At 42.0% G+C, this 20,288-nt stretch overlaps 2 protein-coding genes across 2 annotated transcripts in view; one reads left to right on the top strand and one right to left on the bottom strand.

Annotated features, from left to right (window-relative positions):
- The window catches only part of Crim1 (cysteine rich transmembrane BMP regulator 1), a gene marked incomplete at its 5' end in the record, with an annotated part of 141,562 nt that extends 136,599 nt beyond the window's left edge, over positions 1-4,963 (top strand). The window contains 2 exons of the mRNA XM_010611427.3: positions 1,021-1,211; positions 2,416-4,963. Of these exons, the coding sequence (XP_010609729.1) occupies positions 1,021-1,211; positions 2,416-2,592 (368 nt within the window). The remainder of the gene's footprint in view (positions 1-1,020; positions 1,212-2,415) is intronic.
- Positions 4,964-6,341: 1,378 nt separating this feature from the next.
- Fez2 (fasciculation and elongation protein zeta 2) overlaps positions 6,342-20,288 on the bottom strand; it is a 37,569-nt gene continuing 23,622 nt past the window's right edge. Inside the window, exons 7-10 of the mRNA XM_033762225.1 lie at positions 14,906-14,986; positions 12,423-12,498; positions 9,638-9,703; positions 6,342-7,248 (exon numbers count right to left, since the gene is read on the bottom strand). Coding sequence (XP_033618116.1) covers positions 7,232-7,248; positions 9,638-9,703; positions 12,423-12,498; positions 14,906-14,986 — 240 coding nt within the window. The 3' untranslated portion in view covers positions 6,342-7,231. The remainder of the gene's footprint in view (positions 7,249-9,637; positions 9,704-12,422; positions 12,499-14,905; positions 14,987-20,288) is intronic.

The following is a 20,288-nucleotide window of genomic DNA, read 5'->3' on the forward strand; positions in this document are numbered from 1 at the left end:
ACCTTCCCACCCAACCCACACTATTCCATGAACAGCACCTCCAGAGCTATGGAAGAGTAATTCTTGGATCATCTGTGCCCTGTATCTTTCACTGAACTGGTCTATGACACTTACAGAACCTGACTGCAATGGTTGTTTGGAAACAAAAGTAAAAATAGAGAAACTTGATGAAATGCCCTTTGACCTTAACCCAATCTACAATATTCGTTGTAACAGTGGTGTTTAAAATAGATTTTCATTCATAAGAGCAAAATTAGGCCAGAAGTGATGCACACGCCTATAATCCCAGCACTTGGGAGGCTGAGGCAGGAGGATCGCAGTGAGTTTGAGACCAGCCTGGGCTACATAGTGAGTTGTGGGTCAGTCTCAACTACATAGTAAACCCTGTCTCAAAAAAAAACCATAAATAAATAAATAAGAGCAAAATTAAATGTCCCCTGGGCAAGTACAGTTAAGGCAGGAAAATATAGACCTAGTGAGTTTTTCAACAAATTTATGGAAAGTACAGCATTTTTGCTTAAAATTAAACAAACCAGAAAGAAACCAAAGCCCCGGCTTCTGATGCTGGTTTTATTTTTGGTATAATTAATCCCAGCTGTTACACCAACTAGAAGATACTTTGTCTTAGTCTCGTGTTTACCATTAAGCAAGGAGCTAATGTTTCTGCTTCAGAATTTTTGACCATGTATGTTAACTGTAATCAAAATGTGTAATATTGTCAAAATATTTTTAAACTACTGATTGAAGCCACTTTTATTTTCTTGATGGGCTAGAGCCATTGTCATCTTGCCCAATTATTAACATGCTCACCCTCATTTGTTTTTTTCTTTTCATCCATCCCTAAGAACTTTACCCTCTACTGAAAGCTCTTTGGATCAGCATTAGACTTTAATCGTGTGTTTAGCCAGAGTACTGGGAAGCAGTAAAACCAGGTTGCTGATCTCTATTTGTAGTGTAATTCAAATAATCCTTAAAAACTCTGGTTTAAGTAGTAAATGGTTGGCATTTGTTTTCTCCTAGATGTGGGTCACCTCCAGGTGGATTACAGAGACAGTAACAGGCTGCACCCCAACAGAGACTCCTCCCTGGACTCCGTCATCTCGGTGGTAGTTCCCATGATAATATGCCTCTCCATCATCATAGTGTTCCTGTTCATCAATCGGAAGAAACGGTGGATACCACTGCTTTGCTGGTATCGGACACCGACTAAGGTAGTCCTGAGAAACTCACCGTCTCTTGAATGAGGAAATGAGGGAAGCTTACACCGTTACATTTCCTTCAAATTGTTTAATACCTTTTATATGAGCCAGTGAAATTTTTTACTCTACTATTCACAGCCTCAAATGCACATCAAGCCATAGCAATCAAAAATACAGTTCTTGGCCAGGACTGGATTGATCCCTGGGTGCTCTCCATCATCCCCTGGTTAATGAGTCCTGATCTCTCTCTCAGACCAACTTTCTGATGTAATTTAAAGTTTTCAAATGAACAAAGACCTGTGGGTTGATTGCTGGATTAGTGTTTACATTAGAAATCAAAAGTTGATCACCTGGTATTTCTCAGGTATTTATCAATGCAGAATTGGGAGACAAAAGAAATCACAAAGGAAGAGAGATAATACTCAGAAAGGGCAATAAGAGCTTGAAGATAATGAGGCTATACAAAGGTCCAAAAGACAGGTAGCAATGTCAGAGGGGAGAGACAACACAACGAGAGCTAGAGCAGCAGACTTCTTAGCAAGGGAGAAAAAAAATATGCACGTATTTGAATACAAATACAAAGGCCTCTGAATCTGCCTATTTAAAAGGAAAAAAAATATTTTAAGGGAAGTCATATCTTCCAACTCTCATTCCACCTTTTGTATTTTTAACAGTCATACAACTCAGAATTAGAAACAGTCTGAATAAATATTTTACCCAGCTTACCATCTAGTTCACTTTAACATATAAAATTTCTGTCAGTTCTCCTGCTTCGGACTTTTTTTTTTGCATGGATTGTGCAGCCTCTATCCTGAATTCACACAGGGTTGTATATTGCCAAGCAGCATACAGTTGTCACTGTTCAGACCTGGGAAGGAGACCCATGCACAAAAAACCCAAGGTGCAGCGCTACACACCAGGGCCGGCCCGGCATGGGGCTGTGGTACAACCTCAGCCTTACAAAGTACGGCTTTGTTTTCACATCTGCCTGTTTGGTGACTTCCTTTAATTTTCCAAGCTGCTTACACATAAGCCTTTGCTTCAAGGGTTTGAAGGTGGTTATGTCACTTTACCAGTAAAAGCATGGATAGGACTGAGCCTGACACCCCACATGACCTCACCTGATTAGGTCTTAAATATCTGCACATTTGGGGGAGGTAAGACAACTAATTCTGTGTGTGCTTTTGTTTTGTTCTTTCCTCCTCTCACTAAATAGCCTTCTTCCTTGAATAATCAGCTGGTATCTGTGGACTGCAAGAAGGGGACCCATGTGCAGGTGGACGGTTCCCAGAGAATGCTAAGAATTGCTGAACCCGATGCAAGATTCAGTGGCTTCTACAGCATGCAAAAACAGAACCATCTACAGGCAGACAACTTCTACCAAACTGTGTGAAGAAAGTCGACATGGCTGAGGTTTCAAAGGACAGAGAACAACTAAATCTGCTCTTACAAGTAAACTAGAATTTGTGCACTTGCTTAGTGGATTGTATTGGATTGGGACTTGATGTACAGCGCTACGAACTTACTGGGATAGGCTCTGTCTACAGCAGTGTGCAGAACAAGCATTCCCACTTCCCTCAAGATAACTGACCAAGTGTTTTCTTAGAACCAAAGTTTTTAAAGTTGCTAAGGTATATTTGCTTGTAATATAGCTGTAGAGATTCTTGGGGTTGGGCACAGTGAGTTTGGTTGGGAAAATGGGTGGGAGGGTAGTGTTAGGAAGAAAAATTGGTCAGCTTGGCTCGAGGAGAAATCCAGTCAGAGAAGCAGCTCAGTGGCCGAGGATAGTTTTTTCCTGTTGCTCTGAAGACTGCACTGATTGCTGCAAAAATCAGACCTGAATGAGCAGGAAACAAAAGGCCTTGCGACCCAGCTGCCATAACCACCTTAGAACTACCAGACGAGTACATCAGAACTTTCAATAGCCATCCCAGGTCTAAAGCCACAAGTTTCTTTTCTATACAGTCACAACTGCAGTAGGCAGTGAGGAAGCCAGGGAAATGCGATCGCAACATTTCTCTAAAGCGGGTTATTAAGGATATATACAGTTACACTTTTTTTTGCTGCTTTTGTTTTCTTCCAAACCAGCCAGCCAGTTCCTAGGAGAGACAGCGAATGAACAAGACCTAAGTCATTTCTTGGTGTGAGCACTGGAGCTTTTCTTACAGTAACGTGGCAGGAAGGAGGGAGAGGGTGAAGGACACCAGGCATTTCCAGGGGCTAAACTTCATAGTTCGTTTTTGCTTTGTTCTGTTCTGTTGGTTGTTCATAGTTCTTGTTGAAGCTCTAGCTTAAGAAGAAACTTTTTTTAAAAAAGACTATTTGGGGATTTTTTTTTTTCCTTACTATAAACTGATTCTACAAGATAGAAACTACTTCATTTTAATTGTATATTATTCAAGCACCTTTGTTGAAGCTCAAAAAAAATTATGCCTCTTTAAACTTTAGCAATTATAGGAATATTTATGTAACTATCTTATGCTTCAAAAACAAAAGTATTTGTGTGCATGTGTATATAATATATATTGCATATATATTTATACACATACATTTTGTTTTCCTGTTGAATGTATTTTTGAGATTTTAACCAGAACAAAGGCAGATAAACAGGCATTCCATATCAGTGCTTTTGATCACTTAGATTTTTTTGAATAACACAAAATCTTGTTCTACCTGCAGTTTAATTGGGGAGATGTTTGTGTGAGTGTGTGCGTGTGTGTGTGTGTGTGTGTGTGTGTGTGTGTGTGTGTGTGTGCACGCACCTTGAGCAGCCAGCATCACACCTGCTGTGGAGAAGACATTCCTTTATTACGGTCTTCTTCATTTGGATTTGCTTTCAGTTGGTTTTCAATTTGCTTACTGGCCAGAGATATCAATGGCAGTTTTTACCTGCATAACTAATCAGCTCCTGGATTTATTTTTTCAAACAACTGTTTGAAACAACTACTGGAATATTGTCCACAATAAGCTGGAAGTTTGTTGTAGTTTGCCTCAAATAAAACTGACTGTATACTATAGTGTTAACTTTTCAAACAGCTCTTAGCACTTTTATACTAATGACCCATTTGTGCATTGATTTTTCTTTTAAAAATGCTTGTTGTGAAAGACACAGATACCCAGTATGCTTAATGTGAAAAGAAAATGTGTTCTGTTTTGTAAAGGAACTTTCAAGTATTGTTGTAAATACTTGGACAGAGGTTGCTGAACTTTAAAAAAAATTAATTTATTATTATAATGACCTAATTTATTAATCTGAAGATTAACCATTTTTTTGTCTTAGAATATCAAAAAGAAAAAAGAAAAAGGCATTGTAGCTGTTTGCATCAAAGGAACAAAAAGATTTATTATCAAGGGGCAATATTTTTATCTATTTCCAAAATAAATTTGTTAATGATATGTTACCAAAATAGATTTACTTCAGTCTGATTAGTATAAAATTTTGTTGACAATTAATCCATTCCTGGCATAAAAAGCCTTTATCGAAAAAAAAATTGTAAATGCTTGCTTTTTGTTTTTTCAATCATGGCCATATGAAAATACTAACAGGATATAGGACAAGGTGTAAATTTTTCTATTATTATTTTAAAGATATGATTTATCCTGAGTGCTGTATCTGTTACTCTTTTACTTTGGTTCCTGTTGTGCTCTTGTAAAAGAAAAACAAATATAATTTCCTGAAGAATAAAATAGATATATGGCACCTGGAGTGCACCGTAGTTCTATAGTTTGTTTTCTTCAAAAAGGAAAGCTGTAACAGGACGATTTACTACTTGGTTTTTGGCAGCAAATAAACACTTTGAGTCAAAATCACATCATGGAACTTTCTAAAAGACCCCTTATCTAGGAGTAAAATGATAATGGTCCTTTTGTTTTGAGATTCTCAGTCCAGCACACCTCCAGTGTCCCAAGATGCAGCCCTTGTCAGAGCAGTGCCCGAGTACGTGGCACAGGGTGCTGCCCTTCCGGGAGACAGAGGCCCGCCTGCCATCGGTCACGAGTCAGAAGTGCTCTCACCCTCACAGGTCGGGTCTCCTCTGCCTAAGTGTTCCAGACATCGGGTGTCTTTAGGTTTGGGATTATTCTGCATATACATAATGAGATCTCTTGGAGTAGGGCTCAAATGGAAACATCAAATTCGCTCGTGTTTCAGACACACCGCCTACACACAGCGGATGGTAATGCGTACAGCATGTTAGGGGTACCGTGTTCTGACTGTGACCCGTCACCTGACATCAGGTGTGCACGTCTCCATTTGTAGCATCGTGTTGGTGCCTGAACGCTTTGAGACAGGGAAGTACTTAGATTCATCGCCTGTCTCAAAACTAACGCACCATGTTCAGGAAAAGGAGTGTGGCAGGAACTCCTACGGCAGTTTACTGCGGAAGAAGCATCTGTCAGACAAAATCAGTGGAACAGTAGTGACAAGGGGACTTGGAGCAGAGAGGAAAAAGTCGCTGTGTTTTCCCACACTGCAGACCCATCAACTTCAGAATGAGCTGAACAGACCACTGCTGAACCTCTAAGAAATATATCCCCAAGAACTTTTTCTATATTGTTTATCTTTTAAAGCTACATTTCTTTAAGACATATTTTTTTACAAATTCAGATCAGATTTATTTAAATTACGAATAGTGTGTAAATAAGCGTCTTCCTCAGTTCAGCGGGAAGTGGTAAATAAGTTACACATATCCACCATCAAATAAGACACTAATGAAACAAGGAAACCATTTCAAATTGCACGAACCCGTAGAGAATTGAAATGCCACACAAGTATCAAACTCCAAACTGCCAAGGCACCTCAGTAAGTGTGGTAAGGGATCTACACAGCCTGTGTGCACACAGAGGCTTGGGTGGGAGTTTAAAAGTCCCCTGATGCAGGTCCCGTGTTCACTCCTTACACTCCTCGGTCAGGACGGGGCCGTAGCTCTTGGGACTCTCGCAGCCCCAGGAAAAGCAGGGCATCTGTCATTCCACAGCAGCTCACAGGACCTGGAAAAGCGCCTGTGCCCCGCTCCTCTTCAGCATCATGGGGCTAAGTGGGGCCTTTCCAGCTCGCGCAATTCAGTGACAGACGCTGGGTGGTATTCAGATAGAGGACAGATAGTACCATGAAGGGGAAAAAATACAAGAGAAACTAACCTCTTAAAAGTACATTGTTTTTACATTTATTCAATGCCATCAGCTTGACTGAAACTGGCAACCTGGCTCACGATGAGTGACATATCCATGAGTAGCTGTGCCTGGAATTCGTTCTACAGGAAAACACGGGAGAATAAGATACAGAGTCACGGGAAATGGGGGGAGTACACAGGGACAAAGAAACAGCCGGCATGGGGCTCTGCGTGGGCAGCGCTGCAGCATAGTTTCTTAAGCACCACGGAGGATAGAAGCTCCTTGTAGAGTACACACAACACCGAGACAACTAAAGTTAACGGGCAGTGACAGTGGTAACCACATGGTGAAAGTGAATAGTGAGGAAACAAGCAGCAAGCTACCAGATCAGTCATCCAACAGGACCAGTGTTCCAGTAAGCAAAGTAATGCTCGTTCTGGTGGTGTGTCTTCAAAACAGTACAAATTTAAGTTTTGGTCTCTGGACAATACTGTTAGGAAATATTTATACTGACAGTTGTCTTATAAAACTCACTGTGTTCTTGCCGTCGTTGAAGAATAGCTACAGTATAAATCTCAAAGCTTCATGCTAGTTTTTCAGTGCAATTTAGAAGTAGAAAGCCATAAAAACTCAAGAGGCATACCTGAAAACTGCACATGCACAATTTCTACTAGGAGAACAGTTCGCAGTTGTTAGCAGATTTACCAAAACCATCTCTAGAATTTGCCATAGTTTTCTTGGTTCTATAATACAAAGAATTAGTGAAGTCTTGATCTATTAATACTGAATCACAAACCCAAGTTCAAGTGTGCTGGGTTTCCAATAGCAGGAAGGACATGGTGCCAGCTTTCAGAATAATACTATCGGAAATCAAACTTGTAGTCCACAGAAGATAAAGCTGCTCCTGAAGTAATGCTGCTTTAGGTGGGACACAGAACTAGAAGGAAAAGAAAACTTTTAGGAAGAAATGTACCTTGTACACATTTACATCAAATTTTCATTTTATATACATGTAGTATGTATATAAAAAGCACCATTAAGTAATGAGCACTAAAGATTAGCACAAGGATCGGTAAGAGCCAAGTTTTTCAATGGTCTAAGAGGTTACACCCAACAATGAGAAGCACTCTCAAGACACATTAGGATTTCCCAGAAATGAGACACTAAAAGGCCATGTCTCTTAGGGAACCACTTAAGAGATCCACGTAAGCCCCTAACTTTTAGCCCTGCACCATGAGGTTTGTAACACAGCACACAGGCTCCTTCAGGAAGTGAAAGAAGGGTACAAGATTGTGCGCACATTTTTTCCCTACCTGGGGATCAGCACAGCAGCAGCCATGCCTACATTTCTGGCCTTCGGCACTATAGTCGAAGGTGGGGAACGGGTGGCAGCAGGCTGAGGTGGGATAAGTAGGCAAGTAGGAGCAGATACTGCATTAGCCCACATGGCACCCATCCTGTTTTCCTCTGGCCAAATGAGGCCGCTACACCTTCTTTCACTCCTGACCTTGGCATTAAAACTAAGATGGTACATTACATTTAGACAGCCAAGCCACACTCACCGGTATTTACAGTGACACAGCCCAGCCAAACACGGTGAAGGAGTATTCTCCCCTTGAGCAATACCCCCCTCCCAACAGTGTCCTACTACATGTCCCCAAGGAAGAGGGGCAGCTGACAGGCTGAGTGTTTATGAGGAAGGTGGAAAACAGCATTTTCAGTCACCCCACGTCAGCACCCACCCACCCACACCTCAACAGCCTCCCCGTCTTCTGGACTGAAGAGTCACTGCCCGAGTCAAGTCCAGCTTTCTTTCCACCTGGTCCTCACAAAACAGACCCAAGACACAAGCACCACACAAGCTCACAAGCCACACAAACACAGCTCAACAGCTCATCAGAAGCAGGGACAGTAGAGATGGAAATGAGCTCACAGACGGGAGGCAGCAGCTGAGCATGAGCAGAATTAGGCAGATGCTGCCTTTCTAAGGCATGCGGGATGGGTTCAGTTACAGTCCTAGGTTTTCAGAGTAAAGAATTAAAAATCATCTCCCCCACCGCAGCTCAGCACTGTTCTCTCAGGGTCCTAATACCCCTCCATCAGGCAAATGTTGAGAGCTACAGAATTCTTCCCAAGTACACTCTCTCTCTGGACCTCCTGGCAGTGCCCTAGAGACCCTGCTCTAATTAAAAGCTAAGACATGTTCTTTATGTTTGTCTCATTCCTGTTCCATATCTAGAAGAACAAACCTCAGGACAATCCAGCTTTCATACCAATGCTAGCAAAACACAAAAGCAAACAAAGATGTCAGGTATAAAAGAAAATTCAGAATTTCACAGGGAGAAAAAGCCACCCATCAGAAAAACCATAATGTATTCAAAACCAGTGCTAACAGTCTTTTCTACCCATGGTAGCCCCACTAACGGCTGGCTTGAGTTTTACATTCACATCCAGGCTCATAAGTAATACTTGTGCACTATTCACTTTGAGCCCCTTCCCTTTTTATGAAGCTGTGGGTGGAGAAAAGGCCCATCAGAGACTGTGAAAGTCTCACCAAAAGAAAAAATCCGAACCTGCCTTAGAATCCAAAGAGGAGGACTGTGCTCCAAATCTTACCGAACACCACAGATGCATTTCCTGATGCCTTCAAAATCTGTTGCACCAAGTAACTGCTGCTTTTGAAAAAATAATTACACTGGAAAGTACGAATTTGGACTATACTTGCCTAAGTGTTTCAGTCTCTTCTTTATCATCCAAATCTTTGCTCTTTGCTCAGCAGTGATCGCCTTAACTTCTTGATCACCTTTTACCTTTTCAGTGTTCTTATCATGTACAATCTTGGTCTTGCTCCTAAGATTTATGACCCATTTTCCAATTTCCAGAGTGTCTGGAAGTCTTTTCTTTTCTCCCCGTCTGTGCTCCCCCATACTAATCTCTTCTGTGTCCCCCTTGAAACAGGTGGATGGTTTGACTGTTTCCTCCTTCTGTCCCCGCTGATGATCTGTCCTTCCTTTTTTGCTGTCCCCAAGCCGCCCAGGGTCACCATGTCTACACCGATACCCACATAACCATGCCAATGTTCTATTAGTTGTCTTTTACTGCCTCCCTCAATGTTCCTAATTCAGCTGTGGAAAGTATTTCCGGTCTAGGACATCAGGTAAAAGTTAAACGATAATGTTCATAGCATACGCCAGCCACCTATTCATTTTCCCTCCATACAATAAGATGAATAAAATTGTGTATTTGGAAATTACTTTGAATTTTAGCAAGATGATGCATTTAATTGAAACTCCTAAACACTGTACACACACCACTTTAAAACTCACCTTTCAGGATATAGTCAGTTAACAAACTCGGAACTTTCTCACTATCATCCTTCATGGCAAGAAGAACTGCAAAATAAAGGAGAAAGAGAAAGGTAACAATTTAAAACTCAGATCAGAAGTGATACTTCATTTAAAATACGGAGCCTGACTATAAGTAAATGAATCATACAAATTAAAGGTTTTCTGGGTACGTCGAATACAAAAGTAAAGGCTCAAGAATTTTAGAAATTGAGGAACTCCTGAGAGTTACTTCCCTGATTTAAAATGTCCAAACACTGCAGGCAGAAAAAGGGAACTGGACTATTCACGTGGCACCTCCACTTTGTCTTAAGAAAAACTAGACAGTGAATTACTACAGTGCACTTGATGTGCATCAGGAGGGCCTCAGCACTGTTCATCTTGTGACCTGGAGAAACTGGAGAGTTTCCTACACTCTGCAAGGAACACATGTGTCAGCTTCTTAGAAATGTGAGAGGCCACTGAAGACCAGACCCAGCACCGACATCTACCAGGCTATCTTCTCCTTCTCTACTGGGCGAGAACTTGGCAGACTCGCCTCATCCTAAAGGGAGACTAAACTTGTATTGTGTTGTTGTTGTGTTCGTCCTACAGATGGAAGCTAGGCAGACCTGCTGAGCTACACCCCAGCCTAACAACTCTGTCTTCTCAGTAAAGACCAAAACAGGAAAAAGCAACCACTCACTGTAATGTTTTGGTTTGAGGTTTTTAATCTAGACTATTCGGGTAGAGAGAAACTCACTAGCAAGTATTTAGTTACTTGTTAGTTACAGCGAGCACACACAAACCAAACAAGTATTGTACAGTGATTGCCAATTCAGACGCCCTCCAGGATATCTTGGTGAAAATACCTCACTACTTCGCCGAGATATATGACAAGCAGCACAGTGTAACTATCAAGGCAGCTTTCCCGGGCTTAGACCCTGGCTCTGTCAGTCCCTAACCTCCGTGACCTGACTGTTCTGTGCATCAACTTCCTCGTCTATAAAATGAGAATAACAACTAGATCTACCTCAAAGGCGTGTTATGAAGATTAAGTTACACACATGTAAAGGACACTCAAGAGTGTCTAGTATTAATCACAATGAACACCTCTAATGTAATTCTCATTACTAATTTCACTGCATGGAAGAGCTTTTACAAGGAAGGCTACATGTCCGTGAAACCTGTTGTCTGCACAGGGCATTTCCTTGGTCTTCATCTACAGGTGGTGGCAAAAAGAGGCTTAGGTCCTTTCCAAAGTTTTCAAGAGATAACCTTTTTTTTTCCCCCACTTTCAGAGTGAAGGTCATCCTTCTATCTCTCGTCTTCACAACAATACCTTAACAGTCTTAACTAGGTCATCTCCTCACCCAGAGACTCCAAACATTCCAAAGTGTGTCAGTCTGTGAGACAGCATGTAAGAATCGGCCGGGCATTGTGATGATGGCACTGCAATGGCTTTGGCTTGTCCTTGACCTGAGAGGCTGAGGCCTCTTCGCAATTCCTAGCCTCTAAGCAAGACTTTATTCCCTTTCATGGAGGGCTGTGATGTTCAGTACTTTCATTTGCAGTCATCTTTTAGAATGTTTTAACATCTATGTAAAGTCATCTACCAAAAGCCAGCATTATTAAAAGCAGAACTGCTGATGAATTAAGAGATCCCGAGCCCAGTAATTAACCCCCGTGTGATCTTGGACACTCAGAAATTTGCCAGCTCTTCCTGAAAATTAAGGGGCTGGCTTCACTCTTTAACTTGGCCTGGTTGGTGTCCCTTGACTTATCAATATGTAAATATGAAATGTTTTCCCAGTATTGTTCACCAGAGGAAAGAATAAATGTTTAATGTTAGCGGGCAAGTGGGCAGTGAGTACAATCCTGTCCTCACTTCTTATTCTTCCCTGCCCATTCCTCCATGTCTAAGTTTCCAAAATAATATCATAAATATCCATCCACATGATGTTTTTCATTTGGGTCCCTCCTATTTAACCATTATCTTAAATATTTACAATTAGAAAGAACTTAGCTGATTAGCAGATTCAATCCCTTCATTATAAGGGCTGACTGAAGACTGCATAATTGAGTTACTGTGAGGTAAACTGAGCAATTCTTTTTTATACTAGCCTTTCAGTGTGACCAAGAGAGGGGGTCTAAGGGTATCCCTGAAAACAGCAGAGCCAGAACCAGAATTTCAGGCTCACTCACCACTCTCCTAAGATATACCCAACATGTACATTTAAATCTCATGAATTATATTCAAATGCAGGCCCCTGAAAAGTGAAGTATCTTTACTTTACTCACTGAAGTATCCCAAGTGCTGAGAAAATGCCCCAGAGAAGGCCTTCACCAAGCATTTGCTGGATGAGCGCATGGTCTTAAAATGTCACTGCCAATTCACATTCTACCTGTGAGGACCACCTGGGGTTCTACATTCATGAGAAGGACAGCACCTACCCTAAACCTCTCCTCATCGGTTACGGACAGTCACAGCTGCATGAGAGCCACAAACATTGTACTGGAGAGTCAAGTTACATTTTTTTTTCCCAAAACTTTATCTCATAAATATTTCAGAAAAAAATAAAACAGAAAAATGACAAATCGGACAGGAGAGTAGTGTTGCATTTAACGTTAATGGTCCTTTTTTGTCTTGTTCTCAAAAGAATAAATAATGGCGTCCGTCATTTACTATCCAGTACGACTAAACCAAACAAGATCAGGTAGCTAGAACCAAGGATTTAACAATCTGCAAAAGCAAATCAGGTAACAGATGAATTTTGTCTTTGCTCACTTTTTGTTAATATTTGAAGGTCTTCAACAGACGGTGGTCCATTTTTTTTCTCATAAGGAATGACTGTTGTCAGATACTGCCAAGTTAAAAAAAAAAAAGCATCATTTAAATCTGAATCAACTACATCAAATCTATACAATGACTAAAAGGTCTACTTTATAACACAAAACATGGGCTACTCAGGTAATGAAAACACAGGTGTAGATCTCACTTAGCTGGAACACACTGTTTTGCCCACCTCTATCTGCTTCACATTAATTTCATGTCAACATAAGAAACAACTTTTTTGCATTTCATCATTGAAAATTTCACAGGACTAGGTCTCACGATGATTTGCTCAATACATCCATTTTTAAAGTCTTATCTAACATTCTCCTTGCAGGTTTTTCAACACATTTTTTTCAACACATTTTTTAAAAAATTGTAATTAAACTAAAAACACACACAATTTCCAACAGCTAAATAATGTTCTTTCAAAACCACTCTTATTCTGGCTGATAAAATAGACAATATGGATAACATGACAACTTTACAACATTTATCACAGGTTCCTCCAGAGCTAACAAAGACAGACTTATTAAATAGTTTCAGAAGTGTATGAGTGTTATTATTTTAAATGACTGTGTAATATTTATAAGTGTTTTTAGAGATTAAAAGAAATGAGTAAAGAAGAAAATAGCCTACAGGAGGCACGAACAGTAAAAGTTAGTGATTCGAATTGAGAAAAACCACCTAGTTAATTATCTGTAAAGGTTCACAAGCAACAGAGCTGTCCTGCAACTACACCACAAGAAAGCATGATCCAAAAGGTATGGTCCAGATTCTCCTCTTCTCGGCACCTCGCCACAAAACACAGTTCTGTGCCATGTGCACATGCTGCCGGAGAAAGCTAGTGGTGTCCTTGGAATCCCCTCCGCTCAGGCCGTTGTCAGTCCCTTGCACTGCCCCTCAGCTCTACTCCTAATCCCCACTGAGCGACCTCACCCGGTCATGACTGAAGAACCACTAAGGGGGACTGCTTAACAATAACTGGACCCCTAGGTCCGGAAAAGTACACTGTCCACCCTCTAAGGAACTTAAGTGTTCCACTGTTTCTGGAACAGACTTCTCCAAGGCAAGGCCCAAGTGTAAAACCAGCTAGATTTCTTTGTAAGAACGCCCCTCAATCCGGAAACACGCCCTGCAGGGGCTCTGCTCACAACAGGCATCAGGCACCCTGGAGAAGCGCCAGGAATCAGCACCTTGGCACCAGGGCCAGCAGCCATGCTCTCGGCACTGCCTGCCCACTGCCCTGCGCGGGGTCAGTTTAGAAGTCATTTTTCCATCTTGTGGGGTGAGAGGAGAGTGGCACCAGATTAAAAATAAAAATGCACCCATCCCTTCGTGGACCCCTTGTAAACTATGAAGATCAGTTGACCTGCCTTCCTTCATTTCGACTGCTCCCTTCTTCAGTGACACACACAACCTCAGCTGAAGCTCTAGGGAATCTGATTCAACTGTCTACCATCTGTACCCCTTCTTAATCTTCACCTCGGAACAAACCTGAGAGAGTCTTGTTTTTGGTCTTTTTGTTTGTTTGTTTTTGTGTTGAAGTTAAAATTTCAAATGGTGAAAGGTAATTTTAAGCACACTTATTGTGCAGATGTGTTTCCCACGTTCGTGACAGCCCTTTAACCACTGCACACAAAAGGAAATAAAAGCAAATTGCTGCACATCTGACTCTACAGTCATACATGTATAAGGTTATAAATGATGTCTCACGCTTGTTTGGTAGGCAATTGACTTGGCTGACTATATAAAGTGCTTTAATAACACATGAAATAAGCCGGGCACGGTGGTACACGCCTGTAATCCCAGCATGCTGAGAGGCTGAGGCAGGAAGATCCAAAGTTCAAACTCAGTCTGGGAAGCTTAGTGACTTAGTGAGACCCTGTCTCCAAAAATTTTTAAATGGCTGAGAACGTGGCTCAGTGTGAAGGCCACCACAGATTCAATTCCCCAGTACCTCAAAAAAGAAAAAAAAATTCACTTAATGGGGGTTAAAATATACTCTTTACATATTTTTTACCTAAAACTCTGCAGTGTCAGAGACACCAACATCTAGCTTTCTTCCCCCTAAAATGAGATCCTGTTTCCTAGATTTTTAGAATTAAGAGTAGCATATTCTAGTTAACATCACAAATAGATTTTTCTACACATGCAATTTGTCAATATGTTAATATCTACTTGTTTAAAGGTAGGAGCGAGAAATGGAGCTCTGAAATATGTCTTAAGAATGTATTTTGTCTACTGTCCAATTTGGAAAATGCTTTTTTCCCCCAAGGGAAATTGTTCACCATTAAGGCTATACAGATAATAAACTTTCATTTCTCTCTTTCAAGCAATGGTCTTAGTAAATTAGCAAAACTGTCAGCTTTCAGGATCTTTACCTACACATAAAATGCAAAAAGCAGACAATGAGGAAAATAAGGATAACTGAGCACCTGTTTCTCTCCACCTGAGTTTCCAAAGGTGTGGCGGAGGCCATTCTGAATGACATTTGAGATCCCTTCCATGCTGAAGCGCTAAAGGCAGCAATACAGGGCCCGGCAGAAAAGGACAGAGAAAGAAGTTCAAAGACTGTTAGTAAGAATGTACCATGATGACTTATGTGCCCAAGAGACAAGCAGTTAGAAAAATGCCACTATGCGTTCAATAAAGCAGATAACAATCAAGCCATTTCTAAAATGCTTTTGTTTCCATTCCTTTGCAAATCAAATGCAGAAGTCAGTGTTTTTATGCTACTACATTTACGAAGATGTTTCCTGATGTAGCTGGTAAATAAATTTGTTTCCATGTAGATGCTGTCATTTGTAGACCTCATCGTTTTATACAAAATTCACCATGTAATTTTGAAGATACCTTTCCATACTGTTTACCTATGTTTCACCAAAAGTCTGAAAATGTAATACTAACAGTATGTGTATTTTCAGCCTAAGTTTGTGTATAGCCTCAATCGGTCTAGAGAACATTAACCTAACATTTGGCAAAGGAAAATGCTGTCACCTTGGAGACCTGATTATTGCTTGCTTTCCACTCACTCTCCGGGCACCTGCCACTGCCTTTGTGCAGAAAACGGGAACGGGAAGACAGCATCTGCTCCCCAAGTGGTAGTGTGGATCCTCCTATGTACCCCACAGGCCCCCCAAAACTTCTGCAGACTTTCCACTCTGTTTCCAGGAAACAATTCTAGCTTTCTCCCAGCAAACTCCAAGACTTCCTAGAATTCATTGTACTGAAAAAAAGAGTTTCTTTCCTAAACTACTTATCTTGATTTGTAACCAGTCTAGAATGTCATGGGGCACAGTAAAAAGAGCCCAGCGGCGCCTCCATGGCAGCTGAGTCCGAGGCAGCAGAGGGATTCTTACACCATGACTAACTGAGAGGAAGGCAGCGTGACAAGAAGCTGCAGCCTGATTCACAGGATGCTTCCTTCCTGGGGAACTGTCTAGGGGAAAGTTGAACCAGTACATACACCCAAGGAGGAACCCTAAGGAACATTTTACCAGGCCCTGCAGAGAAGAAGAAAAGAAACCAAGACAGTGGTCTCTGCCCTCAGGAAATGTACAGCTCAGTCCAGTGGTCCTCAAAGTACAGTTCAGGTACCCCAGGAGGTTACTGAAATCTTCTCAGCAATCCATGAACTCAAACTTATTTTCTTACTGCTTTTAAGATTTAATTTCTTTTTAATTCTCAGTTTCTCATGACCTATAGTATAATATTTCAAATAACAGACCAAAGATAGAGGCAGAAGTGAAAATCTAATTGCCTTCGATTAAGCCAGACACTAGATCGAAAAAAATGCAGAGTGATGACATTTTTCTCACTAGTTTTTAAAAAATATAGTCATTTAGGGCCGGAAATTTAGCTCAGCGGTTCGGTGGCCTGCCTGGCAAGCACAAGGACCCGAGTTCAATCCCCGGTACCAAAAAAAAAAAAGGATGCTATTTAAGAACTAATACATTTGTTATTGGTATCTTTAGTGAATTCGTATTTGAAATTTCACTAGTTTTCGTTTCAAAAACAGTAAATACTCATCAACATAATTCATATAAAACTCTCTGGGGACCTCAATAAATGTTAAGAGTGTAACAAAGTCCTGGCAACAAAATACCAAAGAAATACCTGGATGGAGCTTACCATATAGCTCTGTATCAGGCACATAACTCAGTGACATTACGGGAAGTCTGAGGACCACACCAGATCACCACAGGGGACTGTGCACTCCTCCCGCATCATCTTCCCCACCCAGTCTCTCCCAGATCCAGATCCTCATACCAGTTCTGTTTTAGCAAGGATCACCTGTCTGGTCAAGGCATTCTGACTGACTCATCTTCGCTGAGAGCACAACTGTTACCTTTGATGAACAAGGCTACTTTTACAAGGAAAAATTACAGGTAACCACTTTCATACAAGGCTCCTCTGGCTCCTGGCCTTTCATCTGCCAAGAGATGAACCAGGGAAGCAGACTGCAACCAGAAACTCTCCTGCCTCCTGCTCCACTGAGACAATCACAGAACACAGGAGGCTCGGAAGTCCACGGGAGAACAATGACAAAGAAACCATGCTCGCCCTTCACTATAAATTCACTCAGATTCACCCTCGCAACTGGGTTTTTTCCAGTGACAACCGGAAATTCCAAAACCCTCAACCTATTTCCTTTCCCCAGCTTCTTGTGAAACAGCTCTTAAGAGTCTCCTCCATTTTTTGTTGTTGTTGTTGTTGTTGGTACCGGGGATCGAACTCAGGTCCTTGCTCTTGCAAGGCAGGCGGCGGAACCACTGAGCTAAATCCCCAGCCCCAAGTCTCCCCCTTTTGATGCTGAAGTCCACCAACACTTTTCCAACCTCTCTGAACCTCCTTTCCTGAACTTTCTCCCTGGATTCTCTCTCTCCCCCAGATGATGCCTGCCCCGCTGCTTCTGAGAAGCACCTCTCGCTGTTCATCTCTAACTGGCAAAGTGTTCACTTCTGCCAATAAGCAGTTTTTATTGCACTGGCCCTTTTCCCTTCCCCACTTTGTGTGTTGGGTGTGTTTGGGTCAGATGGCTTCACTTTCAGACCCTAAGAGTCACATCCAGAGCTGATGGGAAGGACAAGCATCCCCCAAAGACACTGGGCCCCAGGCTAGGAGCAGCAACTGCCAACCAAACAGACTTGCTGGGTCAGTCATCAGCGACCCAACCCTGTGACTTTTCTCTCTTCCCTTGGTGCCTCAACAATCAATTCAATTTCCTTAGTATCTCTGAAATGCCTCTATTTTTCCATCCCTCCTTCCACTTCTCCGGCTCAATTCCCACCGGAATGACTGCACCAGCCTCTTAATCGACTTCTTATCTTCAGCTGAGTCTTTCCAACCAGTTTTCCTTAAAACCGTTGAAGTTACCCTTCCAAAAGACATACGTGAACATGTGACTGCCTGGCCCCTTAGAAGCCCGTCTTGGTTTCCCAGTCTTGGAATAATGCCAGTGCCTTAGAGTGGCATACCAGGCCATCTGTGGCAGCCTCTTCCTGAGTTACTTCCTCCCTCATCTTCCTACTTTCTCCCTCAGCTTTTAGCTTTAGCCAAAGTGAACAACTTGCAGTCTCCAGATGCCCCTGACACCTCCGGGTGCTGCAGTACCGCTCTCTGCTCTCTTCCTGTCATCCTCTCCTTCATCTGCCTGCCCTCAGGATTCACCTCAGCTTCCCCAGAGCACCAATCCAAATGAGGAGCTACACGAAACACACACACCTCCGCTGCAGAACAGTGCCGGGCACGGAAAACACAGCAGCTGCCTGGGACACAGCACTGTTCACAGTGTACTCTGGGTTCTCAACCCTGACACCACTGCCATTTTGGAGTTGATTCTTGGTGCCGGGCAGATCTGAGTGGTAGAAGGCTGACCAGCACCTCTGGCCTCAGCTCGCCAGCATGCCAAGAGCACTCACCCCCACCCCACCCACATAACAATGACAAATGTTTTCAGACATTGTCCCTGTGGAGAACAAAACTGGCCTGGTTGGGAATCACTGCCCTAAAGTACATTAGATGGCTTGTCATCTCAATCCTTACCCCATGGGCAACACACTCGTGGGTAGATAAAATTTACTCTACATCCTTAACAGATATGTCTGGAATATACTGGAAAAAATGTCTAATAGTAGTAAGCAAAACATAATTCAAATTTTTTTGTTTGAGACAGAGTCTCACAATTGTTGCCCACGATGGCCTCAAATTACTGAGTTCAAGTGATCTTCCTGCCTCAGCCTCCTGAGTAGCTAGGACTACAGGTATATACTACCATGCTTTTTATGGGGGCTGTAGGACACAAGAGCAAAAGAAAAAGGAAAGTTGGTTTTCATAATTCAACAAAGTTTTTCATAAATTCAACAAAGTTCTCACTCTTTAAGGACAAAAATAAGGTCAAATCAAATACTTTCTATGGTCCAAAAAGGACAAAGCAGTCCACAGTATACAGGAAGTATCTATCTGATCAACAGTCAACGACCTAAACTACAAAACTCTCCTGCACCTACTACTCTCACTGGTGAAACATTTGCAGATTTTTGTATGAAACCAAAGTATTTAGAATCAGAACATTTTTAAAAGTCAACTAGAAGAGGAAAATGCTGGGCTAGAAGTCAGAGAAGGGGGAGCCAGAGATTTGCCTCAGTGCTTCCACCGCCTCCTCACAAGCACAAGCTCAAGGTCCTGAGTTTGATCCCCGGTACGAGGAAGAAAAAAACCAATCAGAGATGCAAGGAGACCTTCCAGCCCGGACACCGACTGTGTGTCCTGAGCACAGTGTCCTCACAGTGAAGACTAGCAGGCGACATTACTGCTGAAGGGCTTCTTATCTGTGAATCCCAAGAACCTACTGTACTGATTAGATGACACATACATTATTTTTTAAGTGGGTAAAACAACATCACACGCATATACATAACAATGCAGGACCAAAAGGTCTAGGTCTCTCTCTCTCTCTCTCTCTCTCTCTCTCACACACACACACACACACACACACACACATCCCTGATCCAAACGCTCCACAATGAGAGGTGCAGAGATAGATGGTACGTTCAGAGCTGTCTACTCCAGTGGCTTCATTTTCCTATGAGGAAAGGAGTTACTGTTTGAGGAGACAGAAAGGATCCCACTCTTCTTTCAGTGCAAATGACTCCAAAAGGCCTGGTGTACAGCAAGTGCTTGTAAGTGTCTGCTGAGCTAAAGCTGGTGCATTCCTAATACCAGAGTCCAAGAGACTTAGAGCTTGGGGTCTTTGCACCATCACCCCTCTTAGCTTCTTACAGGAAAAAGGAAAAGGAAGGGAAGGGGAAGGAAAAGAGAAAGGAAGGAAGGAAGGGAGAGAGGGAGGGAGGGAAAGAGAGAGAAAGAAAAGAGAAAAAGAAAAAGGAAGGGAAATCAATCCATCCAAAAGGTAAAAGTACCTTAAGTGTGAACAGAAGACGCTGACGTGCCATTACACGACTTAAGGTTATGGTCAAAGAAGCAAACCAAGGAGTTGTGAAAAATCCCACTGCAGAATGTAGTCTAGGAAATCAACACAGGATTAATAAGGTAAGATAAGATATTACTGGAAAGGTTTATAAAACAGCGGAGTGACTAAGAAAGAAAACCCCCAGGACAGTGAAGAGGAGCAAGGAGAGGATCGATGCAGGAGAATGATAAAGGGTCACAAAGACACAGGCAGCGTGAGCAGGAAGACACGGGAAAAGCACTCAGCAGAGCGTACAACAGAGTCTGCTTTACAACTGCTTCATAAATTCCAAAAAATAATGTAATCCTTTGGAAGGCAAAATGAATTTTAAAAAGATAAAACCACAC

This window comes from Fukomys damarensis, unplaced genomic scaffold, assembly GCF_012274545.1.
Source record: "Fukomys damarensis isolate Sample0158 unplaced genomic scaffold, DMR_v1.0_HiC HiC_scaffold_2, whole genome shotgun sequence".
NCBI lineage: Eukaryota > Metazoa > Chordata > Mammalia > Rodentia > Bathyergidae > Fukomys > Fukomys damarensis.